Below are 26,314 nucleotides of genomic sequence, written 5' to 3'. Positions count from 1 at the left end.
GACAAAAGAGGACTGAAAAAGATTGACGCGAATTTAGATTGACAAAGGGATAGAAAAAAATTGACGAGGGTAGACAAAGGACGAGATAGAAAAAGATTGACCTGGGTAGAAAAATATTGGGATAAGATACCGAAGAGGGCATTGAAAAAGATTGAAAAGACTAGCCTAATGTTTCATTTTAATTTGTTTTATTTGTTCTTTACAATTCTTTATTAATTCTACCATACGAACATTCATCGATCATAACTTAAAGTTATATATTTTATTATGTTTACTCTGTTCCTTAGAGAACTAATTAGCTCTAGGGGCATTCTGGAAATCAATACAAATACAAATATAAATACAAATATAATAAATAATGAACTGACCGAAAAAGTTGGGAGACAAAAAAGACTCGAAAAGCGAGTGAAAATCTAGGAGCTTCAATCTGTACACAATAAATAAATATTATAATATTTTAGTTAATTAATAAAGCGATTATAGTCTACAAAGATGAATTTTTAAACAATTTCAAGTTTTAAAAAAATTGAATGAAATTGTTGCATAATTCCCTGATCAGATTTGCCTTATAATCTTATATAATGACATGTGGTACACGTACAGATATCAAATGAGCCTTAGCGCAATTTCTAAATCAGAAACTGGATTGGTCGCTAATATTCAGGTTAACAAATCTTAGGAGACTCTACTGTACATATTGTGTTGCGCAAGATACAACTTCTAATCAGTACGTAAACACTATTTCAATGATTAGGAATTTACTGGAGATAATTTAGAAAAAACTTCATGAAATCGAATTGATTAACACCCAGTTGATAATAACGTGAAAATTGATATGACTTTTTAACACATTTGCTCGAATTCTTCCTTCCGGTTAAGAGATACGTGAAATGGTTATAGAACTTGATTTACGGGGCACAAAAATCCCTTGAAAATGACCCTATTAAAAATTATTTACGAATAATTGTTTGCGAGAAATTAATTTGTTAATTAACGGTTACATGTTCTCGAAAAATTCTGTGTATGAATGAATTTTTATTGTAATACTAAAATACTCTAATCATAGTTCTCTTATAAAACCGGTAAAGCGTGAGATTGAAAATATCCAAAAATAAATTTTCTGGAATTCGAAATATACTACTGTCGAAATGGAAGGGAAAGAATTTTTTACTTGTGTTATTTCATAAATATTATTTTATATAAATATTTGTGGTCCTAGGCTAAAGAAACATTTTGATGCAAATAGTTGAAATTATTATAAACTTGTTTGTAAAACTTGGTTTGAAATTTGCAAATTCAATGATTTTGAAAAACATCAAGCGATATTCTTTTACTTTCGAGCTTATTTTTTACAAAAAAATTTTTTAAAAAAGTAAATTTTTAAGAAAAATATTGTTTTTCTGAACTCATAACGCTTAGTTATATTGGCAATTACTTTAAATTACAACCTGAGCCTACACAAAAAGCAAATAATTTTTTTATTATTATGAAAATATTTGATAAAAAACATAACATTTAGCTTTGTTAAAAATAATTTAAACCAAAAGAATAGAAAATGTTTGTATAGCCTTGAAAATAAATTGTCAAACTCACTAAAGAAATGACAAAGAATTTTTTCTGCGAAAAAAGCATGGAAAGTGTGTTTTGTTAAACTAAATTATTTATAAGAAAGCTAGAGTTAATTGTAAACAAGAATATTTGTTTTATTAAGCTTATTGAACTATTTTTATGCAAAGAAAGCGGAAATAATTTTTTCCGAAAAATTACCAAACAGTTCTATTTGTTAACGTAAATTATTTATAACAAATATTATTATTGATTTTAAACAAAAATCTGTTCTTTTGTAGGCCTATTAGACTATGTTTATTAAAAAGATAGGAAAACAGAAATTTTCCTAAAGTAAATGATGAAAATGTTCTATTTGTTAATTTAAATTAATTAAATTAATTAATTGTTAATTTAAAACTGAAACCTTAAGGTTTAATATTTTTCTGGTATTCATTATGTTTGAGAAGCTGCTTATCTAAATATGCGACGGCAAGGATTTTTTTTTCGAAAAAATCATGAAAATTGTATTTTGTTAACTTAAATTATTTATAACAAAACTAAAGTGAATTTGAAACAATAATTTGTAATATACTAAGTCTTTCCAATTATTTTTATACCAAAAAGATGAAAAAAAAATTTCCTGCAAAAACTGTTTTATTTTTTAACTTAAATTATTTATAACAAATCTAAAGTTGATTCTAAGCAATAATTTGTAGTATAGGACGTCTATCAAATTATTTTTATACAAAAAAGATTTTTTTTAAATTTTTCCGGAAAAATTTATAAAAATTTTCTATTTGTTAACTAACATTATTTATAAATAAACTAAAGTTGATTGTTAACAATAATTTGTCGTTTAATGAATCTATTAAACTATTTTTATGCATAAAAATATGCAAAAAAGTTTCTCGGGAAATAATGAAGAAAATGTTGTATTTTTTAACCTAAATTATTTGTAATGAAGTCTTTTGTTGACATAAATTATTTATAACAAACCTTTATGTTAACTAAAATTCTTTATAAAAAATCTAAATATAAAGGTTTAACAATTTACGTTATCTTCGAGAAGATACTTTTTTAAATATTCGACGGAAAATAAGTTTTGACGTGAAAAACGGATGAAAATGTGTATTTGTTAACTTGAATTATGTATAGTAAAGCTAAATATTAAATATAAAAATAATGAGAAGTTCAGTTAGTCTAAGAAAATATTCTGATGCATAAAAGTTAAAAAAAAAACTCTACGAAAAAAGGTGGAAATTTTTCTATTTGTTAACTTAAATTATTTATAGCAAAATCTCGATGTTAAAAGTAAACAGCAGTTTATTTATTGTAGTAAAACATTAATATACATGTAAGATGAAAAAGGAATTTTCTGCTAGTTATTCTAGTAAAATTTTCTGATGCATATATGAAAAAAGAATTTTTAACGCGAGAAAGGTAGGAAAATATTTTATTTGTTTACTTAATTTATTTATAAAAAAGATAAAAATTAAGTGTGAACAGCCTGTTAATATACTCTGTTAATATTTAAGATGGAAAAAGTTTCCTTTTATTTTTATGTCAGAAAATTGACCTGATTATAATTAAATTGTTGTTAAATTTTTTGTTATAAATTAGCCTCTTGTTAAGTAAAGAGGCTCCCAAAAATTGCATCTCATTATGCACCTAAGAGTGATATGGATGCGAATAGAATTTAATTGGGTTTCAGCATCAGTACCCTCACTATACGTTCATTGAATACTATGCTCCCCCAAGACAAGGATGAAATTTTCAAGTCGACTGCCGATGTTTATATTCTCAACAAAACGGTTTACTTACGAGAAAATTGAAGCCATCTATCGATTTTTCGCCGAACTAAATTTTTTTATGAAAAAATGAATTTTTCAATGACAATTCTCGCCCGATTTGAACGTTCTTTTTTTAGAATAGAAGCTAATAAAATTCCACATCCACTTTATGAAAGAGATGATTAAATAATTGTTGCGTTATTTTTTTATTTGATAACAAACATAAAAAAAAGTTTTTTTTTCTCTCCAAGAGTACTGTTTTTCGAGAAAAACTTTGATTCATTCTAGGACACTCAGAATAAGTGAAGCAACTATCCAAGAAAGTTTTTCAGTGCCAACGCAGATGTTTGCAAATTTATTGAATTTGTTATAAACAAATAAGTATATGAAAATTACAAATTCATTTTCTAAAAACAATTTTTATTCGATTTAAACCTTTTTTTAGAATAAAAGCTAAGAAAATGCTGCATCAACTTTATGGTGCAGATTGTTAAAAAAGTTTATTTTAATTTATTTATTTAATAACAAATATAAAAAAAAATTACTTTTGAAAATTGCCGCTTTTTTCCAATTACTTGGATTTCTTTAAAGATACCATGGATTGGAGAAGCATTAAAAAAAGTTGGAAGTTAACAACAATTTATAATTGTTCAAATAAATTTAATTAACAAATGCATTATTGGGCTATTTTTTCACTTACAAATTTGGTTCTTTCAACTTAATCTGTGGCAAATAAAAAATTGATTAACTTCGTAGGTAATTTTAATGACAATCGAAAATTATTATTTTCAATAACAATTTTTTAAACATAATTCGGTTTTAATAAATAATTTCTAAACATTTTTAGAAACTTGGATGATGATAAATTATTTATTAATAATGTCATACATCAATTTTTCTCATTCCGCATGCATTTGTCAACTAAGAATTCCGTTTTTTATTGTGAAATTGTCTATTAATTTCTTAGCAATGACTTATTGTTATTAGAGTTTCGCAATTTCCAAAAAGTGGTAATTTTTTTATAAGCGAATTCAATTAACCAATGGAATGTTCGGCTATTTATCAGGATAAAAATTTAGCTCTTTTAACGTGATCAAATCTAAATATCTAAATAATAACTTTTTCGGCATATTTGACAAATTTTTATTGTTAATAATAATTTTTTAAGAAAACTTTTTTTATTTTCTTTATTTATAAACCGAAAATTCCGCTTTTCTTTGAGGAATTAATAGCTAATTATTTAGCAAATTCGTACTATTATTCAATGATAATTGATGATTGTTTAAATAAATTTATTTTGACAAAGTCATTAGTTGGGTATATTCCACCATTTAAATTTCTTTTTTTTTTTGACTATCTCGTTTAAACTAATTGCCAGGAAATTCCACAAGATAATAAATAAGAAGTTTAATTTTCAAATATATGAAATGAGACAAATTTGTTTATAAAATTTCTAAATAATTAGCTTATAATTCTTTGATAAAAAACGTTATTTTTTGCTTATAAATGCATAAGATGGTACAATTTGTAAAAAAATTGTAAAAAAAAAATTTATAATTGTTATTAAAATATACTTAAAATTTTAGAAATTAGTTGCTCACTTTCGATTGCTTTGAAAAAATCAATTTTTGACGTCAAAAATAGCCTAATAGTGCATTTGTTAATTAAGGTTATTAAAATAATCATAAATTGTTATTTTCTGACTAAGTATATTAAGTAGGTGTTATTTTGTACATTTTATATATTTTTGTTGTATTTTTAATATTTCACAATAAGCGATACAAAAATGTACAGTTTTTTAATAAAAAAATGTATTATTTTCAATAAAATAAAATAAATATGAATGAAGTCCAATGCGAAATTTTTTGTTTTTTGTTAATTTTTTTAACAAGTTTCAAAATTTAGTAAGTGTGTCCTATTTCTATCAAAAATTTGTTGTTTCGTGTTAAATCCAGTCAAATTATTTTTGTCGCTTTCGAAAATTTTTAATAACTTTGCTCAAAACTTTCGATCATTGTAAAAATAATTTTGCAAGAAGCTACAATTTTATAAAAAATTTGGAAACTTTTATAAAATTTAAAAGTAATTACAAATATGTATAAAAAATACTATTTTTCACATTATTGTACTTTTTGTATTTTATTGTATTTTAAATATTTTACGAGAAACGATCTAAAAACTTACAATTTTATAATAAAAAAATTAACTTTTTCATCAAAATACAATAAGTCTTAATAAAGTACAACAAAATGAAAGTTTATATATATATTTTTTTTAACATTTTCAACTACTTAAAAAATTTATTTTACTATAAGCTACAATTTTTGGGTAGAGTTTTCATACTTTTATCAAATTTAAAAATAATTACAAATTTTTACAGAAAATGCCAGTTTTGAATAAAAAAATTAACTCTTTCATCAAAATACAATCGATTTTAATAAGGTACAATATTCTAAAATTTTTTATTTCTGCCAAACATTTTAAACTATTTTACAAATTTAGCAAAATTGTCCTAATTCGAGAAAAAATGTATTGTTTCGAGTAGAATTATTTTTGTAATTCTCTACAATTTTAAATGATTTTTTTATAAACTTTTGATATTTGTAAGTCATTTTACTATAGGCTTTAATTTTTTCTAGAATGTTATCTATAAAATTTAAATGTAATTACAAATTTTTTCAAAAAAATACCAATTTTCACATTATTGCAGTTTCTGTATTTTAATAGTTTTAAAGAAACGATACAACAATCCACAATTTTTGCACAACAATTTTTTTTCATTAAATAACATCAAATGTTAATACAGTACAACAATGTCAATGTTTTAATTTTTTTTTAAACATTCTTAACCACTTTTAAAAATGTATTAAGGTTCCTAAGTCTAGTAAAAATTTTTTGTTTCTATTAGAATTATTTTTGTAATTTTCTGACATTTTTAAAAAGTTTTTAAATTTTTCATAATTGTAAAAGTAATAGTATAGGGAGCTACCATTTTTTTCTAGAATTTGGACAAATTTATCTAATTTAAAAGTAATTACAAATTTGTACAGAAATTATCATTTTTACATGATTGTATTTTATTGAATTTAATTTATTTTTAATTTAAAAAATGTAAATTTTTAGATTTTTTATTTATTTTCATTTTTAAAAAAATTAATAAATGTTGTTTTCACTTTTTTGACCCTTTTTCGATTTTTTTTTTCAAGAGGACTTTTTTGAATTAAAAAAATTGATACAACAAAAAGGATTTATTTTTTTAGAGATCTAGAACTTTTGATTAATTAATTTTTAATACAAGTAATAATTTTTAAGTAAATAAATAAAAACACTTTTTAATATCATAAATATAAAAAATAAAAAGTATAAATATAAAAATTAATTGTTTTTTCAACTGTAAATATTTACAAACTTTTCCTTAGGATGAGCTTAAAAAATATTGTAAATCTTAGATCTATAAAGTAATAATTGCATCTCAAAAATACATTATTTATATTTTTCTACATCATCTTGAAATTTTTCTATCGAGTTTTTATTGCACATAAATAATGTTGAATTTATCGAGGAAATTAATTTTTTAATTGATGTACGAAGGTTATTGTTTAAAAAAAAGGAAAAAATACTTTAACAGCAGGAAGATGTTTTTAAATACCCATGAACATTTTTTTATAAATATTTCCTTCTTAACGGCTTTTAAATACGTAAATGAAGATGAGTTTGCAATCTAAATAATTAATGTTAATGGATCATTCAAACAGTTATAAAATAAAAAATAAAATTTAAAAATAATCAAAAATAATCTGATAAAAATTATAATAAATCTTGAATTGTCATTGAAGAAATGTAGCTTTATTTCTCCTTGACGGGAGATGCCAAGATAACGTTTATCATTTCAATTCTCAAAGTGAACGTTCACACTTGAGTGTTTGGAAGATTTTTCCACTTTCTAAGTTATTTAAAAAAAAGTATAAGTGGAGATCGAAATACAAATAAAATAAAAATTTTTAACAAATAGGCTAGAGAATTGTTAAGTGAATGAAAAAAACTTGTTTTTGCAAAAAACAGTTCAAGGTTTTTTTTTATTTTGAAGTAATTATCTTCTGTCACAGTTGAAACTGTAAATGTTATCTAATCTGACGTAAGTAATGTTACAAAATTTCGTTTAACATTATTGATGTTATAATAAAGTGAGTAAATAACAAAAAATGTACATATGTTGTAGCAAAGTTAAAGTATAAATATTTACGTAACTTTCAAGGTAACAAATGAATGTGGAAAATTGTAAAATAAAGGAAGTGGCAACCTGAAATAAAAATAATTATATATATTTTTTTAAAATACTATGCGATGGAAAATTCCTGCATTTGAAATGTTTCAGGAGTTGATATAGTGAATGTAAATCTTTCAGCACAAACTAGACTTTTGTTTTAATATTCGAATTAATTTTTGAGATTTTTACAGCACAGTTAAAAATTGTTTAGAACAATTTTAATGTTACTGTTTCAAATTCGACTGTTTTTTAACTAATAAAAATTAATAAAAAATATAATATTCAGATGAAAGTCTTAATTGTTGATATATTTCAAATGTAATATCGTTCAAAAATTATTTATATATTAAATAAAAAGAATTTTAAAATCAGATATTTGATTTAATCATATCCTTAATAGTATAAAATATCAAATTTTCGCCTTTTTGCGTATTTTTATTCGTTTTTTAATTTTCATATTTTACGATTAATTAGAAGGTTTTATAGTTTAAATTCTTAGCATAAATGTGCAAAATAAAATAATTTTAAATTTAATGTATTGAAACTTGTATTATGAAACATTTTGCTCTTGAAATTGCCTAAACGAGAATTAAAAGTAATTTGTTGAAAATTTTAACATTTTAGTAGAAAATGCAATTATTTGGTACAAAATAATATTTTTTTGTTAGAAATTAACATTTTCACGTAGAAAATTCAACTTTTTTCTTGAAAAAAACATATTTTTTTTTATTAAAAACGTGACTTATGTGGCGTAAAATCTAACCTTTTTCGTTTAAAATTACTTTATTTGTAAAATATTCAGATTTTTGATTTAAGAATACGAATATTTTGGTTAAAAAATTAAAGTAATTGTTTGAAAATTACTTTTTTTCTCTAATTTTTATTTTTGTGTTGAAAATTTTACTGTTTTCTTGAAATGTCGTACTTTTAATTGAAAATTGAAATATTTCTTTTCAAATTACTTTTATTGTTAAAAATTCATATTTTCGAGTTTAGAATTTCAAGATTTTGCTAAGAAATTTAATTATAAGGTTGCAAAGGACTTTTTTTCAAAATTCATCTTTTGGGTTGAAAATTCAACTGCTTTATTAAAAATTTGACTTTTTGTATTAAAAAGTGAAGTACTTGGTTAAAAAGTAATTTGTTAAAAATTTAAACATTTTAGTAGAAAATGCAATTATTTGGTACAAAATAATATTTTTTCCTTAGAAATTGAAATTTTCGGGTAGAAAATTCAACTTTTTTCTTGAAAAAAAACATATTTTTTTTATTAAAAACGTGACTTATGTGGCGTAAAATCTAACCTTTTTGGTTTAAAATTACTTTATTTGTAAAATATTTAGATTTTTGATTTAAGAATACGAATATTTTGGTTAAAAAATTAAAGTAATTGTTTGAAAATTACTTTTTTTCTCTAATTTTTATTTTTGTGTTGAAAATTTTACTGTTTTCTTGAAATGTCGTACTTTTAATTGAAAATTGAAATATTTCTTTTCAAATTACTTTTATTGTTAAAAATTAATATTTTCGAGTTTAGAATTTCAAGATTTTGCTGACAAATTTAATTATAAGGTTGCAAATTACTTTTTTTTAAATTCATCTTTTGGGTTGAAAATTCAACTGCTTTATTAAACATTTGACTTTTTGTATTAAAAAGTGAAGTACTTGGTTAAAAAGTAATTTGTTGAAAATTTAAACATTTTAGTAGAAAATGCAATTATTTGGTTCCAAATAATTTTTCTTTTTCGAAATTCAGATTTTCGATTTAAGCATTCCAGTATTTTGCTTAAAAATTAAAGTAATTGTTTGACAATTACTTTTTTTGTAATTTTTATTTTGAAGTTGAAAATTTCACTGTTTTCTTGAAATGTCGTACTTTTAATTAAAAATTGAACTATTTCTTTCCAAATTACTTTTATTGTTAAAAATTCAATTTTCGAGTTTAGAATTTCAAGATTTTGCTAAAAAATTTAATTATAAGGTTGCAAAGGACTTTTTCTCAAAATTTATCTTTTGGGTTGAAAATTCGACTGCTTTATTAAACATTTGACTTTTTGTATTAAAAAGTGAAGTACTTGGGTAAAAAGTAATTTGTTAAAAATCTAAACATTTTAGTAGAAAATGCAATTATTTGGTACAAAATAATATTTTTTCCTTAGAAATTGACATTTTCGTGTAGAAAATTCAACTTTTTTCTTGAAAAAAACATCTTTTTTTTATCAAAATCGTGACTTATGTGGCGTGAAATCTAACCTTTTTGGTTTAGAATTACTTTATTTGTAAAATATTCAGATTTTCGATTTAAGAATACGAATATTTTGCTTAAAAAATTAAAGTAATTGTTTGCAAATTACTTTTTTTTGTAATTTTTATTTTTGAGTTGAAAATTTCACTGTTTTCTTGAAATGTCGTACTTTTAATTAATAATTGAAATATTTCTTTTCAAATTACTTTTATTGCTAAAAATTCATATTTTCGAGTTTAGAATTTCAAGATTTTGCTAAAAAATTTAATTATAAGGTTGCAAAGGACTTTTTCTCAAAATTTATCTTTTGGGTTGAAAATTCAACTGCTTTATTAAAAATTTGACTTTTTGTATTAAAAAGTGAAGTACTTGGTTAAAAAGTAATTTGTTGAAAATTTAAACATTTTAGTAGAAAATGCAATTATTTGGTTCCAAATAATTTTTCTTTTTCGAAATTCAGATTTTCGATTTAAGCATTCCAGTATTTTGCTTAAAAATTTAAGTAATTGTTTGAAAATTACTTTTTTTGTAATTTTTATTTTTAAGTTGAAAATTTTACTGTTTTCTTGAAATGTCGTACTTTTAATTAAAAATTGAACCAATTTTTTCCAAATTACTTTTATTGTTAAAAATTCAATTTTCGAGTTTAGAATTTCAAGGTTTTGCTAAAAAAATTCAATTATAAGGTTGCAAATTACCTTTTTTAAAAATTCATTTTTTGGGTTGAAAATTCAAATGCTTTATTAAAAATTTGACTTTTTGTATTAAAAAGTGAAGTACTTGGTTAAAAAGTAATTTGTTAAAAATTTAAACATTTTAATAGAAAATTCAATTATTTGGTATAAAATAATATTTTTTCCTTAGAAATTGACATTTTCGGGTAGAAAATTCAACTTTTTTCTTAAAAAAGAAAACGTCTTTCTTTTATTAAAAACGTGACTTATGTGGCGTAAAATCTAACCTTTTTGGTTTAAAATTACTTCTTGCTTAAAAACTAACTTTTGTTTTTAAAGTCGTATTTTCTGGTAGAAAATTCAGTTATTTTGTTGGAAATTCACTTTTTTCTTCAAAAAACATTTTTGCGGTTTAAAAATTCAACTGCTTTATTGAAAATTCATATTTTTGTATTAAAAATTCCTTCTTTGTAGAAAAGTTGTGGGTTGAAAAAAAATCTTTTTTGTTTAATAATTCCTTGGTTTAAAAGACAACTTTTTTCTAAAATCATTCGACTTCTGAGCTTAAAAATCCAGTAGAATTTTTTTTTGGTGGAGAAAGTATTGAAAATATCGTGACGTAGTTCTCAAACATCCTCATTTCTCAATTTTAATCTCCATATATCCAACATTACAATTTTTGAAGAAAAAAAAAATAAAAGAACGATTTTTTTCATTTTTTCCATTAAAAAATTTAAATAATTTCTTTTTTCACTGAAATTCTACTTGTCGGATTGCACAAAAATTTTTTATTTTTAAGACTACCGCGACGCGATAGGCGACCGCGACGTTCGAGATATTCACTCACATCAGTTCGAGAGTGCTCGTGGTACGTGACGACTCTTCAAGCGGAATTAAACCTTCTTCTTTTCAAATAGTGTAAAATTAGTGAGTAATTTTTACCCAAATAATATAGTAATTAATAAAAATATTCGACTGAATCCAGAATTAATAATTAAGATAGAAATTTAACGAAAATGATGATAAAATTCGTTGTAAATTTGAGTAGAAGCAAATTAAATTTATTTATTTAATGAAAGATCGTGATCTTGAAGTTGTGTGAATTCTCGTTAATTTTTTTATTAATTTTCTACATCCAAAAGTCGCTGGAATAGAAAAAAAATCCAGTTCTTGTAGAATCACGTGGGTATATAACTCGTGAGGTCGTCACGTGCACTTTACAAACCAAGGATGTACAATTATACTCTTTGTAACATTAAAAAAGTCATAATTTTTACAACTGAAAAAATAAATTTGTTTTAAATAAATTGTTTAAATCAAATTCTTTGTTTAAAAAAAATTTTCTTTCAAGTCGAACAAACTTTGCTTGATCAAAGAAACCAAGGAAGGTTGAATGAACATTTTTATTGGAAAACCCTTTTCTTCAATTGAAATTATTTTTGAAGAGAATTTTTTTTTAAAGAAACAGCTTCTTTAATTGAAGACAAATACTGTTATGAGTGATATTAAGTGAGATTTTGACCGCATTAATTTTTTTTTGCACGCAACGAATATCCATTACATCTGGTTGGTTGCTCCCTTTTATTATCACTATATGAATCGATGATCGTCGCACTGTGTAAAGAAGGGAGCGAGATTCAAATACAATTGGACTTCCGACATTCAATATTAAATTTTATATATAAATTATAACACAATAAATTAAAATATTCTTTCAGATAAATTAAATTCTAAATTTTATTCAACAAAGTAGCTTTCACGTAAATTAATGATTAATATTAATGGTACTAATAAATTATACATTTAGAAAAAATACAAAAATCATTTTTAATCGAAGGAAAATTTTATTGTGAAGAAAAAACCATTTCTTTGAATGAAACAAAATTGTTTTGGACTTGTTTGACTTTCTTGTAACTAAAATAATTAAAATAATTTTTATTTAGATTTATTGACCTGACTAAAAATTGTCTAGTTAAATTAATTAAAAATTTAATTTAAATTTAATTTAAATTCAATTTCCAGTTGATTAGTAGCATTTTATAATTGAAACTTTTCCGCTAATTATTTAAGCCTCGAGTAATTAGTCTGATCTGATATTGAAAGATTTTTTTATATTCATGACTCGTTTTTTTTATAGTGGTGAAGTCATTCAGAAGATAATTCTTCTAGCATTGGATCAGTACTTCCTGTATTTAGTGCTATCTATTCAGTCTAGAGAATTGAACGTTAATCTAGCAGCAGTACTTTAGAGGAAGTATAATATTGAGAATGTTCGATTAGTAAATTAAATTGTTAAATTGAATTGATAAGAATTTTTTAATTTATATTTATATTATTATTCATAAATTAATTAAAAAATATAGGCGGACTTGAATATTTGTTGCCCTTCATGATCTATATTTAATTGTTAATTAATTAATTGTTTATTATAATGTGCTTTATTGCTTACAATAATATAATTTATTATTGATTTCTTAATAATTTTAACTGAAAGAATCTTATTTTCAAGATTTGTGAGACACCTGTATCAATACCAGATAAAGTACGTGCTACTTTATCCATAAAAGAAGTGGGTTACGTGCTATCTTTGAAGTATTTAGACATTTTTTCTTATTCTTATAATTCTTGAAAAAAGATCTAATTTTGAGTGTAGAGATTATTTTTTTTTTTTCTATTGACCTTTTTTTAATATTGTAGTTTCAAATAGTTATATACTCAGAAAAAAGGAAAAAGAAAAAGAGAAAAAAAGGATAAATAAAAACGAAAAAGAAATTCAATAGAAAGAAAAGAAAGAAAAGATAAAAGTGAACTTTTTTTTTGAATAGAAAAAATTTCTTTGTTTCAGTGAAATGAGTTTTTGTTCCAATTGACAAATTTTCAATAATTACAGATTTTTTTTTTCTTAAAAAATATTGTTTGTTAAATGAAATAATTATTTTAAAGAAGCGGGTTCTAAGAAAAGATTATTTAGTTCGAAGAAACAAGAAGGAAAAGAATTAATAAAGAAAATTTCTTTGAATCAATCAAAAATATTTACTGGCCCTCAGTCCAATAAAAGCTTCTTTAATTCAATGTAGGAAATAAAAGGGAAAAAAGAAATAAGAAAAAAAGAAACAAAAAGTGAAATAAAATGGGTTGTGTTCTAACTGAAAATTATTCTTTTATTTAAAATGATTTTATGCTTTTTGAGACTATTTTTTGTTAAATGAAAAAAGTTGTGTTAAAGACACGGGTTCCAAGAATAGTTTAATTCAAAGAAAACAAGGAAAGGAAAAAAGAAACGAAACAGAAAAGAAAAAAGAAGAAAGAAAATTTTGTTGATTTGAAGAAAAATATTTATTAGCTCTCATTGACAGAAAAGTTTCTTTAATTCAATGAAAAAAAGAATTTAAAGAAGAAGAAAATAAAGAAAAGGAGACAGAAATGACCTAGAAAATAGAAAAAACCGTAAAAGAAGAAAGAAATGAATATGTTCCAATTGAAAAATTTTCTTTTATTAAGAATTTTTTGTTTTAAATGTTTTTTGTTTCGTGAAAAAATTGTCTTAAAGAAACGGATTTAACGAAAAGCCTATTGATTCCTAATAAAGAAAGGAAAGAAGAAGAAATGAAACAAAAAGGAATAAGAAAAAAAGAAGAAAGAAAATGTCTGTAAATAAAAAAAATATTCATTAGCTCTCAATCAAAGAAAAGTTTCTTTAATTCAATGAAAAACAGAAATTGAAGAAAAAGAGGAAGAAAAAGAAATGAAACAGAAAATAAAAAATAAATAAAAAAAAACCAGGAGAGAAAATAGGAAAAAGAAAGAATTGTTTTTCTTTAATTGTAGCAATCTCTGCGTTGAATGAAACAGGTGTATTTTCCAATTAAAAAATTTTGATTTATTGAAAATTATATCCTTCTTTTAACAAATATTTTTTGTTAAATGAGAAAATAATTTTGAAGAAACAGATTTAAAGAATAGTGTTTTTAATTTAAAGAAAGAAAAAGGAAAGAAACACATTGGAAAAGAAAGAATAAAGAAAATTTATATGAAAGAAAAATATTTATTGAATCTCAGTCCAATCAAAGTTTTTTTTAATTCAATGAAAGGAATTAAAGAAAAAAAGAAATAAGAAAAAAAGAGAAAGCAATTAAGCAGAAAAAAAAGGAAACAGAAGAAAGAAAAAATAAGCACAAGAAAAGAATGACCTTTTTTTGAGTCAAAGAAATTTCCATATTCAACAAAATGGGTTTTTGATCCAGTTAAAAAAATTTTCTTTTATCAAAAAGGATTTTATTCTTTTTTAAGATATTTTTTGTTAAATAAAAAATTGTCTTAAAGAAACTGGTTAAAAGAATAGTTGATTTAATTGAAAGAAAGAAAGGAAAGGACAAGAAGAAACGAAATAGAAAGGAAAAAAGAACAGAAAATTTTTTGAGTTAAAGAAAAATATTCATTAGCTCTCAGTCAAAAAAAAAAGTTTCTTAAATTCAATGAAAAAAATAAAATAAAAAAATTAAGAAGAGCGGCAAGAAAAAGGTGCAGAAATTGAAAAAAAAAATAAATATGACACAGAAAAAAATACAAAATAGAAGAAAGAAAATAAAAAAAATAAATAAAAGGAAACATTTTCTTAGCCCGAAAAATATCTATGTTTTAACAAAAGGTGTTTTTGTTCAAATTAAACATTTTTCTTTATTAAAAATGGCATTCTGCTTTTGAAGATATTTTTTTAATGAAATAAATATAGAAATAAGGGGAAGCAAAAAAAAAAGAACAAGAAAAAAATTAAAAGAAAAAAAACGAGAAAGATGTGAAGCAGTAAGGAAACTAAAATAATTTTTGAGTAAAACAAAATGTATGTTTTAATACAATGGGTTTTTGGTTCCAACTGACAACTTTTCTTTAATAAAAATAATATTCTTGGTTTTAAAAATATTCTTTTCTCAATGAAAAAATTATCTTAAAGAAATGGATTTAAAGAAAAGCTGTATTGATTTAAAGAAAGAAAAGGACAAAAAAGAAAGCAGAAATAAGTTAGAAAAAATGAAAGGGAAAGAAAAGGGGAAAAATTAAACAGAGCGGAAAAGCGAAGAACGAAAAAGAAGATGGAAAGGAAAAGAAGAAAAAAAGAATGAAAAAAAAACCAGAAAGGAAGAAAAAGAAGAAAATTAAAGAAAGAAAAAAGGCAGCAGAAAGGAAAGTAGAGAATACATATTTTATTTCAAGCCAAAGAAATTTATATCTTTCTACAAAATATCTTTTTGTTCCGATTGAAAATTTTTCTTAAATTAAAAATGATTGTCTTACTTTTGAAGATATTTTTTGCTAAATGAAAAATCTATTCTAAAGCAACGGTTCGGAGGACAAGACAAGAAAAAGGTAATAAAAAAAAATAAAAAAAACTGATACAGAAAGAAAACTAAAAAGAAATGAAACAGAAAGGACGAAAAAAAAGAATATCAAAGAAAGAAAAAAAGGAAAAAAAGAAGAAATAAAAGAATAAGATTTTGCTTTTGCACCAAAGAAATTTCTATGTGTCTACAAAATGGTTTTTTGTTCAAATTGAAATTTTTTCTTTAATTAAAAATGATTTTCTTCGTTCGGAAGATATTTTTTGTTAAATCAAAAAGTTACTCATAAAACCTGCGCATTTCAGAGATAAGGAATCGCAAATAGGCTGGTTAAACATTTTTGTGTCAAGTAAACAAATTTTTTTTACGACATAAAGTGCTTTTAAGTCAATTAATGAATCTTACTAATAGTATGGAACAGTTCCTTCTTATCAGTAAAAAATGGAAATATATAAAATAGAAACTTTTGCAAGATCACATTTGTCTTCTTTTACTTGATAATTTATCGTCAGACATACTTTATCTTGATAAAAATTATCACTTCAGTGGAAATATGCTACGATAATCTGTGTCCTAAAAAATATCGAATGTGCGTCCAATAAGGAGGACTGAAAATTTTAAAATTATTTAAATTGTCTGAGCTAAAAGAAAAAAAATTAAAAATTTGAATCCTATTTTTTATTCGAAAATTATAAAAACAAATTTCCACTCGTTTAAAAATTTTGGCAAATTTCAAACAAAAATAAACATTTAAAATAAAAAAATCCTAAATCGCGATAAAAAATTGTTTAATATTTAAAAAATTATGTTTGTTTAACATTAAAATTTTTTTTTAATTTGTTATTATTTTTCTTTAAGTTTTTCAGAAGATTTTTAAAGAAATTGAAATAGTGTTCCTAGAATAACTGTTTCAGAAAAAATCTAATTTTTGCTTTAATTATTTCTTTTTCATTAAATTAGGTTTTTAGTGATTTTTAGTAATATACATTTACAATTTTTTTTCTTAATTTTATAAACTAATAATATTAAAAATACACAGGATCGGCATGTATCAAGAGAAAAAATCGTTTTTTCTTAATCATCAATAGATTATATTACTGTTTAGTAATTAAAATGAAGTGTTTATTATTTAATATTATCTTTTTATTTTTTTGACAAATGAATTTTCTTACGATTTATGTTTAGCGATCATTTATTTATAAGCGGAATTTTCCAAGCTGAAGAAAATTTTCTTCCTAGAATTGTTAACACCTAACTATTAGCTTTGTTACAATTAATTTATGTTCATAATGAGAAAAATTTAATTAAATTTTTTTTAAAGAAAGTTGTTTTTAATTTTAATATCTATCGAATTAATATTCATTTTTGTTATCAATAATATAAAATAACAAATAGATTGAAATAAAAAATTAATATATAAAATAAAAAATAAGAAAGTATTTAAAAATTCATCTTTCTTTTGAAAAAAATTGGTTGTTGTGGCTTTAAAATTCGACTATTTTTTCGAAGTTAAATTTCATTTATTTGAAAAACCGACTATGTAATTAAAAATTAAATGATTATGTCGAAAAGTTATAATTTTTTTGTTAAAAATGTATCCTTCTTTGTTGAATCCTTGTTGTATCCTTCTTTGTTGAAAATTATTTTTGTTTAACTACAACTTTTTGGTTGAAAATTAAGGTTTTTCCTGAAAAATTTAACTAACTTCCAAAAAAATCGTGTTTTTCTTACAAAAATCTGTTATTTGTTTAAAAATTCAACTATTTTGTTTAAATTCACCTCTTTTTATTGAAAGTTCAACTATTTTTTTAATGCAATTATCTTGTTTCAAATTAATTTTTTTATTTAAATATTTGCTTAACATTCATCAATCTTTTAAAAATAATTTATGTTTGTGACTTGAAAATTCAACCATTCGATTGAAGTTTAATTTGTTTTATTTGAAAACTCGACTATGTTAGTAAACATTCAATTATTTTTATTGAAAAGTCATAATTTTTTTGTTAAAATTTGAACTTTGTTGAAAAGTAACATTTTTGTTAAAAATTCAACTGTATTCTTAAAATTTATATTTTTTCTCAAAAAATTCACTTCCTAATTTTTTCAACTACAACTATTTGGTTGAAAATTCATTTTTTCTCGTTGAAGATGATATTTTTTTCAAAACTCAATCTTTTTGAGGCTTTTTTTTAAATTCGCCTTATAGTCCTGAAAATTCTTTAAAATTATATTGCAGACGCAAATATTCGGTTGAACATAATATATTCTCTAAAATTCAACTATTTTATTAAAAATTAATCTTTCGAGTTTAAAAGTCAACTGTTTTCTAAACCTGTTAAAAAAAAAGTTTTAAACTTAGAAACTCAACAAGTTTGTTAAAAATCCGTCTTTAGATTGAGAATTTGTATCCTTCAAGCTGAATGACTATTTGAAACATTTTTTTTAACTCTAAAGCTTATTTTGTTTATGCAAAAAATATTTGAAACCTAATTCGAATGATGTGCTCTATATCTTTAAATAAATAAATAAATAATTTCAATCGTTCAGTGTTTCTATTATTATTTATTATTAAAATGATAAATTATTATTTATATTAATAATAATTTGTTTATTTTTAATTTTTTTCAGGATAAAAGCTAATTAGCTGGCAAGATGGGGGCGATGTTTAGGAGCGAAGAGATGGCCCTCTGTCAGCTGTTCATACAGCCCGAGGCAGCCTATCTTTCCGTCTCCGAACTGGGTGAAACTGGAACGGTTCAGTTTCGTGATGTAAGAGATCTATTTTATTCGGTTATCAAGGGTTTATGAAATTTAATTATGTAATTCGGAGTAGCAGAAAATTAAAAAAAATTTTACTCCAACCAAACAATTTCATAGTCAACTAGAATAGTTCTAGTCAAATGTACTTATCTTATCTTATCTTATCTTATCTATAATAAGCTTATGTTTAATCTTTTGTACTTGATTCTTTTTCATAGGGTTAAGAGCATGCTTCAAGATAGTAAGATTATTATTTTACGATATTAATTTAAGTATTTTAAACATTTTTAGAAAATTAATTCTCTTTAAGTGCAGCTCAGGTGAAAATATCCACGTTAAATTCCACGTAGAATTCCACTTAGAATTTCACGTAAATTTATTTTGCTTAACGGAAATTCGAAACCTTCTTGGCGGAATTTTACTTGGATTTTCACGTGATATTTTACAGTCACTTACAACTACACATGAAAATTACAAACCATTCATGTGGATTTTCACGTGAAATTATCTAGCTAAGTTTAAATCCACCGAGAAATTAAAACTTTTCATTTCATGTGAAAATATTTACGTGGAATTTCGTGTTACATTTTTGACGAATTCACGTGGATTTCCATGTAAACTTCCACGTGTATTTTTACATTTTTGACGAATTCACGTGGATTTCCATGTAAACTTCCACGTGTATTTTTACATTTTTGACGAATTCACGTGAATTTCCATGTAAACTTCCACGTGTATTTTTACATTTTTGACGAATTCACGTGGATTTCCATGTAAACTTCCACGTCAATTTGCGGGTCGAATTCCTTGTGTATTTAAATGTGTTTTGCTGAATTTACGTGCATTTACATGTAAAATTCCTCGTGGATTTACACGTGCTTATATTAATTTACGTGGATTTTCATGTAAGCTTCCACGCGAAATTCTATGAGGAATTCCAAGTGGATGTCTGTGTGTTCTGATGAGCTTACGTGGATTTCCACGTGTTTGAATGAGTTAACGTAGATTTGCATGTAAACTTACACGTGTTTGGAAGAATTTACTTAGACGTAGCGGTAAATTTCCAAAAGGAATTCCAAGTGGATTTCCATTTATTTTGACGAATTCCCGCAGGTTTCCATGTAAACTTTTACGTGAAATTCCACTCTAAATTCTATGTGGATTCAAACTTGTTTCAATATCTTTCATGTGAATTTCCACGAATTTCGCTGAATTTACGTGCCCTTCCATGTAAAACTTGACGAATAATTCCTAGTGGATTTCCATGTGTCTATAGAAATTCACGTAGATTTGCATGTAAACTTCATATGTAAACTTCCTAAAGGAATTCCAAGTAAAATTCTATATAGTTTTACGAATTCACGTGATTTTCATGTAAACTTTGAAGTAAAATTCTACGCGGATTATCACGTATTCGGATAAACTTACGTGGATTTACATGTAATGTTCCGCGCGGAATTTACGTGGATTTCCACGTGAACTTCCAGCGCGGTAGTCACGAGGATTTTTATGTAAGCTTCCACGTGAATTTTCACGTGTAAACTTTCAAGTGACATTCCAAGTAAATTATCGTGTATTCGGATGAATTCACATGGACTTTCATGTAAACATTCATTTGAAATTCTACGAGGAATTTCAAGTGAATTTCCGTGTGTTTAGATGAAATTTCAGGAAATTTAATGTAAATACCGAGATGAAATTCAACGCGGTTTTCCACGTATTTGCATAAATTTTTCTGGATTTACATGTAAACTTCTAAGTGGAATTTACGTGGATTTGCGTGTAAAGTTTCTTGTGAATTTCCACGTATTTGGAGGAATTCACGTGAATTTTCATGTAAACTCTCACGTGAAATTTCAAGTGGATTTTCACGTGTTTAGAAGAATTCACTTTGACTTCGATTTAAGCCTTCACGCGAAATTCCACGCGGTATTCCAAGTGAATTTCCTTGTGTTTGGGTGAATTTACTTGGATTTTCTCGTGAAATTCAAACGGTTTTCTACCTGTTTGGATGAATTCAAGTGGATTTCCATGGAAAACTTTCACGTGGAATTCCACGTGGATATTTTCACCTGGGTAATACGGTGAGTCAATTTATTTTTGTCATAGCTCAACGGCGACGTAAACTACTTTCAAAGAAAATTTGTAAATGAGGTACGTCGCTGTGATGAGATGGAGCGCAAACTCCGTTACATCGAAGCTGAAGTGAGAAAAGATGGAGTGCCTGTTGCCGATAATCTCACTGAATTGCCTCGCGCTCCAAACCCTCGGGAGATTATTGACCTTGAGGTAAGGTATTTAATTCCTTAAACAAATTTTTTAAAATTAAATTCAGATTAAATGCAAATTTTTATTCTTCTTTCACTTTTAACATTTAAATGTGCCAACGTTTGTTGGAAATTGTATTATTTAAGTTGGATCAGAAGAGAATATTTCTTGGCTCTGAATCAAAGGAAACTTTCTTTGATTCAAAGTTTTTTTTTTAATCAAAAGAAAATATTAATTGGCTCTGTGTCAAAGAAAAGTATCTTTAAATCAAAAAAATATCTTTTGACTTAAAGAAAATTGTTTTGATTCAAAGAAAATGTATTTGAGGAGAAAAATATTCATTGGCTCTCAGTCAAAGAAAAGTTTCTTTGAGTCAAAGAAATTTCTTTTCAGTCAAAAACAAGTTTCCTTAAGCCTAAGGAATTTCTTTTGATCCAAAGAAAATTTCTTTGAATAAAAGTAACATCTTTTGACGTGAAGACAATTTTTTTTATTCAAAGAAAAATTATTTGAATCAGAAAAATATGCATTGGCTCTCGTTCAAAGAAATTTTTTTTCATGCAAAAAAAGTTTCTTGAGCCTAGGAAATTTCTTTGGTTAAAAAAAATCTTTGAATCACAGAAAAATATAAATTGGCTCTCAGTCAAATAAAGGTTAAGGAAAATTTATTTGAATTAAAAATATATTCATGGGCTCTTGTTAAAAAAAACGTTTCTTTGATTCAAATAAATTTCTTTTCATTAAAAAAAAAAGTTTCTTGAGACTAAGAAATTTCTTTTAATTCAAAGAAAACTTCTTTGAATAACAGAAAAATATTAAATGGTTCTCGTTCAAAGAAAAGTTTCTATGATTCAAATAAATTTTTATTCATTCAAAAAAAGTTTCTTGAGCCTAAGAATATTCTTTTGATTAAAGGAAAATCTTTGAAATAAAGATAAATATATATTGGCTCTCAGGCTAAGAAAAGTTTTTTTGAGCCAAAGAAAATTTCTTTGCGGAAAAGAAATTTTTTTCTGTCATAAACAAGTTTCCTTGAGGTTAAGAAATTTTTTATGATGAAAAGAAATGTTTTTTTGAATAACAGAAATATCTTTGACTTGATGAAAATTTTTTGGATTCAAGGAAAATTGATTTGAATCAAAAAATTTCTTTCCAGGCAAAAACAAGTTTTTTTGAGCCTAAAAATTGTTTTTTTTTTTTATTGAAAGAACACTTCGTTGAGTCACAAAAATATCTTATGACTTATTTAAAGGAATTTTTTTATTCAAAGAAAATGTATTTAAATAAAAAGATATTAATTGACTAGTTTCTAATTTAAAGAAAGGTTTATTTGAATCACAGAAATATCAGTTAAATTAAAGAAAATTTTTTGATTAAAAAAAAAATTCATTGGAATCAAAAAAATATTCATCGGCTCTCGTATGAAGAAAAGTTTTTTTAAGTCAAAGAAATTTCTTTTCATGCAAAAAAAAGTTTCTTGAACCTAAAAAATTTCTTTTGATTCAAACAAAACTTCCTTGAATCACAGAAAAATATTAATTGTCTCTTAGCCGAAGAAAAGTTTCTTTGACTTTACGAAATTTCTTTTCATAGAAAAACAAGTTTCCTTGAGCCTAAGAAATTTCTTTTGTTAAAAAAAAATTTCTTAGAATCACATACATATCTTTTGACTAAAAGAAATTTTGTTTGATTCAAAGAAAATGCATTTCAATCAAAAACTGATCCATTGACTCTCGTTCAAAGAAAAGTTTCTTTGAGTCAAAGAAATTTCTTATCGTGCAAAGAAAGTTTCTTGAACCTAAAAAATTTCTTTTGATAAAAAGAAAACTTCTTTAAATCACAAAAAAAAGATATGGTTCTTAGTTCAAGAAATTTCTTTTCATTGTAAAACAAGTTTCTTTGCGCCTTAGAAATTTCATTTTTGATTCAAAGAAAATTTCTTTATATCAGAGAAATATATAAATTGGCAAACAATTTTTCTTGGAGTTAAAAAAGATTCCTTCATTCAAAGAAATCTTTTTCGATTCATGGAAAATTTATTTAAATCTCAAAAAACATGCATTGGCCCTCAATCAAAGAAAAGTTTCATCAAATCAAAGAAATTTCTTTTCATTAAAAAAAAATGTCCTTTAGTTTCAGAAATTTCTTTTGATTCAGAGAAAAATTCTTTGAATCACAGAAAAATATTCATTGGCTGAAAGTAAAAAAAAATTTGTTTGGACTTGAAAATCGCTTGATTCAGAGAAAATTTCTTTTCGTTTAAAGAAAGTTATTCGATTCAAACAGAAATTCTTTAATTAACAAAAATCTTAATTGGCTCTGAGTCGAAAAAAAATTCTCTAAATAAAAAGAAATGAATTCACTTTCAGCCAAAGACAATTTTTTATTGATTCAAAGAAATATTTTTCGTTCTAATAAAAATTCTTGTTCAGTTTAAAATGATATTCTTGATAATGAATTTATTTGTGGGGAAATAAAAGGAAAAAAAAAATGGTACAATTGATGCTATTTCTTGAATTGAATTGAAGAGGAAAGAAGATAACTGAAATGAACATTTGTCTGAGCGTATTTGTCTGATTTGAAAATAGTTTATTGTTCGATCGATACGGTCCTTGATTGTACTAACAACCTACTGGGTGAATAGGCACACCTAGAAAAGACGGAGAACGAGATTCTTGAGCTGAGCCACAATGCGGTGAATCTGAAGAGTAACTACCTAGAGCTTACGGAGCTGCGTCACGTTCTCGAGAAAACGCAGGTGTTCTTCACGGAGGTACCTAAAAGTAGTTCGGCAGCTTATCTCTTTGCGCCACCCCCCTTCGTGTAATCGGTGTTCACGTTTTGTCGAAGAATCAAGGTTCGCTTCTTCTTCTGTATCAACAGGAAGAAGCCAACGACTCAATCACCAGGGCACTGATTAACGAGGAACCGCAGAATCAAAACGCGACGGTTCGTGGACGACTCGAGTGAGTTTTCTCAATTTTTAACTTGCAATGTTGCTGCAAAGTTGCTGCGACGCTGATGCAATGTTGCCGCATAATTGATGCAGTGTAGCTGTAAAGTTGATGCAACGTTGCTGCAATATTGATGCAATGTAGCTGCAAAGTTGGTGCATTATTGCTGCAACGTTGTCGCAAATCTGATGCAATTTTGCTACAATATTGTTGCAATATTGCTGTAAATTTTGGTGCAATTTTGCTGCAAAGTTGGTGCAAATTCGGTAAATTATTCATACAATGAAGCTACAAAAATACTGCAAAGTTTTCGCAAAGTTGATGCAATGTTGCTGCAATATTGATGCAATATAGCTGAAAGGTTGGTTCAAATTAGTTACAACGTTTCTGCAAAGTTGATGCAACGTTGGCGCAATATTGGTGCCATTTATCTACAAAGTGGGTAAAATATTGCTGCAAAGTTGCTGCAACGCTGTCGGAAAGCTGATGCAATATTGTTGTAAATGTCGTTGCAATTTTGCTGAAAAGTTGCTTCAATATGGCTGCAATGTTGCTGCAAATTTGGTAAAATATTGATGTAATGAAGCTGCAACGTTGTCGCAAAGTTGATGCAATATTGCTGCAAAGTTGGTGCAATATTGATGCAATATTACTGCAACATTGCAGCAATATCACTCTTCCACATTTTTCTTTTAGTCTCGAGTATTTAATTTTTAATTATCTTTTACAGATTCGTTGCCGGTGTTATCAATCGCGAGCGTGTTCCAGCCTTCGAGCGGATGCTGTGGCGAATTTCCAGGGGAAATGTTTTTCTTCGGCAGGCAGAACTCGAGAAACCTCTGGAAGATCCAAGCACCGTAAGTTTTTCTAAAATATTTATTTTTCTGCGTTCTTAGTGAGCACGTTTTTTTCAAGCGATAAAATACCAAAGTTATGATAAGAAAATAATGGATATTATATCAGGCCGTAGCGTAAAATACAAATTTTTATCAAATAAAATTTTCTGAAGGCGTGTTACTTTTCTGTTTTACCTAAGAAGCAATTTTGCCGAATTCTAGAAGTATCGAATGTGGAAAGATACTGAAAAAATTGTTGCCGAAATAGAAATTTACCGATGAATACAAATTTCCAAAAGAAAATAAAACTGTCGAAAATGAGGAGTAAAAAAAATTCAGAAAAATAAATATTCTGATACTGTAAAGTTCCCGAAAAAGAAAATATTTCTAATTGGCAAATTTCCGAAATATAAAAATTCCAAATGATGAAATTCTCGAATAATAAAATTCATTAGCAATTTATAATATTAGCAAATTTGAAAATTCCTGAAAATTGCCCGAATAATAGAATTTTCGACTAGAAAATTATCGAATTTAAACAATTTAAAAAACTGCTTTTTAATCAATCATATTTATTTATTAAAAATAAAGTTACGAAATATTTTGATATATTTTTTTTTGCCTTTTCACTTAATTTTTGTGAAGTTATTGTTTAATTTGAAATATTATTTATTATTATTGTTTTTAAAGATCGAAAGTGGTCATTTATGATTTTCATGGTGTCCACTAGTAAGTAAAAAAAATTCAATGATTTTGAAAAAATTTTAAATACAATTTTCATTTTTTCCACCCTTTCTTTTTAATTTTTCTCAAAAAGGGAAAAAATTACTGAAAAAAAATGATTGAAGCAAAAGATGTATTTCGTAAAGATTTACAACTTTGGTGAACGAGTTTATCAAAAGAACTAAAAAGTTTAATTTTTCCACGCAATTTTGATAGAATTCTTCAGACATTTTTTTTATATCGGATCCAAATAAAAAGAAACATTAAATGTATCGAAAAGATATCAAAGTTATATTTTTTTGAAGAGTTTTCCTTGTGAATAAATCAGTACCCTCGAAACGTAAATAGTCAGGACCGTCTGAACCGTTTCCAACTGGAATGCACAATATTGCGCAATATACTCAAACGAGTACTCGCGCTCTGCGGTCTTTCCCAGACGATTTCTTATTTCATTGATGCCTTTTTTCTCAAAAAAAGGGCAATTAATCTATGAATAAAGACTAGCTCATTTTATTTACTTATTTTAGGGTAATGAAATTTACAAGACGGCATTCGTGGCTTTCTTTCAAGGAGAGCAGCTAAAAAGTCGCATAAAAAAAGTTTGCAGCGGATTTCACGCATCGCTCTATCCCTGTCCAAATACTAACTCCGAGAGATTAGAAATGGTCAAGGGAGTGCGTACGCGTTTAGAAGATTTAAATTTGGTAAGTATTTTATGTGCTTAAAAACAAATTCGCTAATTACCTAAATTTAGGTGTCACACCTAATGAAACTTAATATGATCACCAAGAGACGCAAAAGCGTTGAATTCAGTTCAGCCTTAAAATATTTTAAATTATTTCTCACAATTGACTACGCTTCCGGCTACAAGTAAGTGGTACTTTTTTTTGCTAAATATAAAAATGTCTCAAAT

The 26,314-nt window shown here is 25.0% G+C and overlaps 1 protein-coding gene and 1 further gene across 5 annotated transcripts in view; one reads left to right on the top strand and one right to left on the bottom strand.

Moving 5' to 3' along the window:
- The window catches only part of LOC117171351 (V-type proton ATPase 116 kDa subunit a), an 83,441-nt gene that overhangs the window by 40,183 nt on the left and 16,944 nt on the right, over nt 1-26,314 (top strand). The window contains exons 1-7 of one of the 5 annotated variants that reach the window (XM_033358591.1): nt 11,317-11,451; nt 18,489-18,629; nt 20,730-20,909; nt 23,533-23,661; nt 23,739-23,854; nt 24,573-24,699; nt 25,929-26,105. In XM_033358591.1, coding sequence (XP_033214482.1) covers nt 18,513-18,629; nt 20,730-20,909; nt 23,533-23,661; nt 23,739-23,854; nt 24,573-24,699; nt 25,929-26,105 — 846 coding nt within the window. In that variant the 5' untranslated portion in view covers nt 11,317-11,451; nt 18,489-18,512. Of the gene's footprint in view, nt 1-11,316; nt 11,452-18,488; nt 18,630-20,729; nt 20,910-23,532; nt 23,662-23,738; nt 23,855-24,572; nt 24,700-25,928; nt 26,106-26,314 lie in introns of those variants that run through there. The other 4 variants (XM_033358590.1, XM_033358589.1, XM_033358592.1 and 1 more) reach the window with 4 other exon arrangements.
- Nucleotides 3,188-3,317, bottom strand: LOC117172225.

The sequence above is a fragment of the Belonocnema kinseyi genome, chromosome 4 (genome assembly GCF_010883055.1).
Source record: "Belonocnema kinseyi isolate 2016_QV_RU_SX_M_011 chromosome 4, B_treatae_v1, whole genome shotgun sequence".
In the NCBI taxonomy this organism is placed as follows: Eukaryota; Metazoa; Arthropoda; class Insecta; order Hymenoptera; family Cynipidae; genus Belonocnema; species Belonocnema kinseyi.
This window is presented reverse-complemented; position numbering and strand designations above follow the sequence as displayed.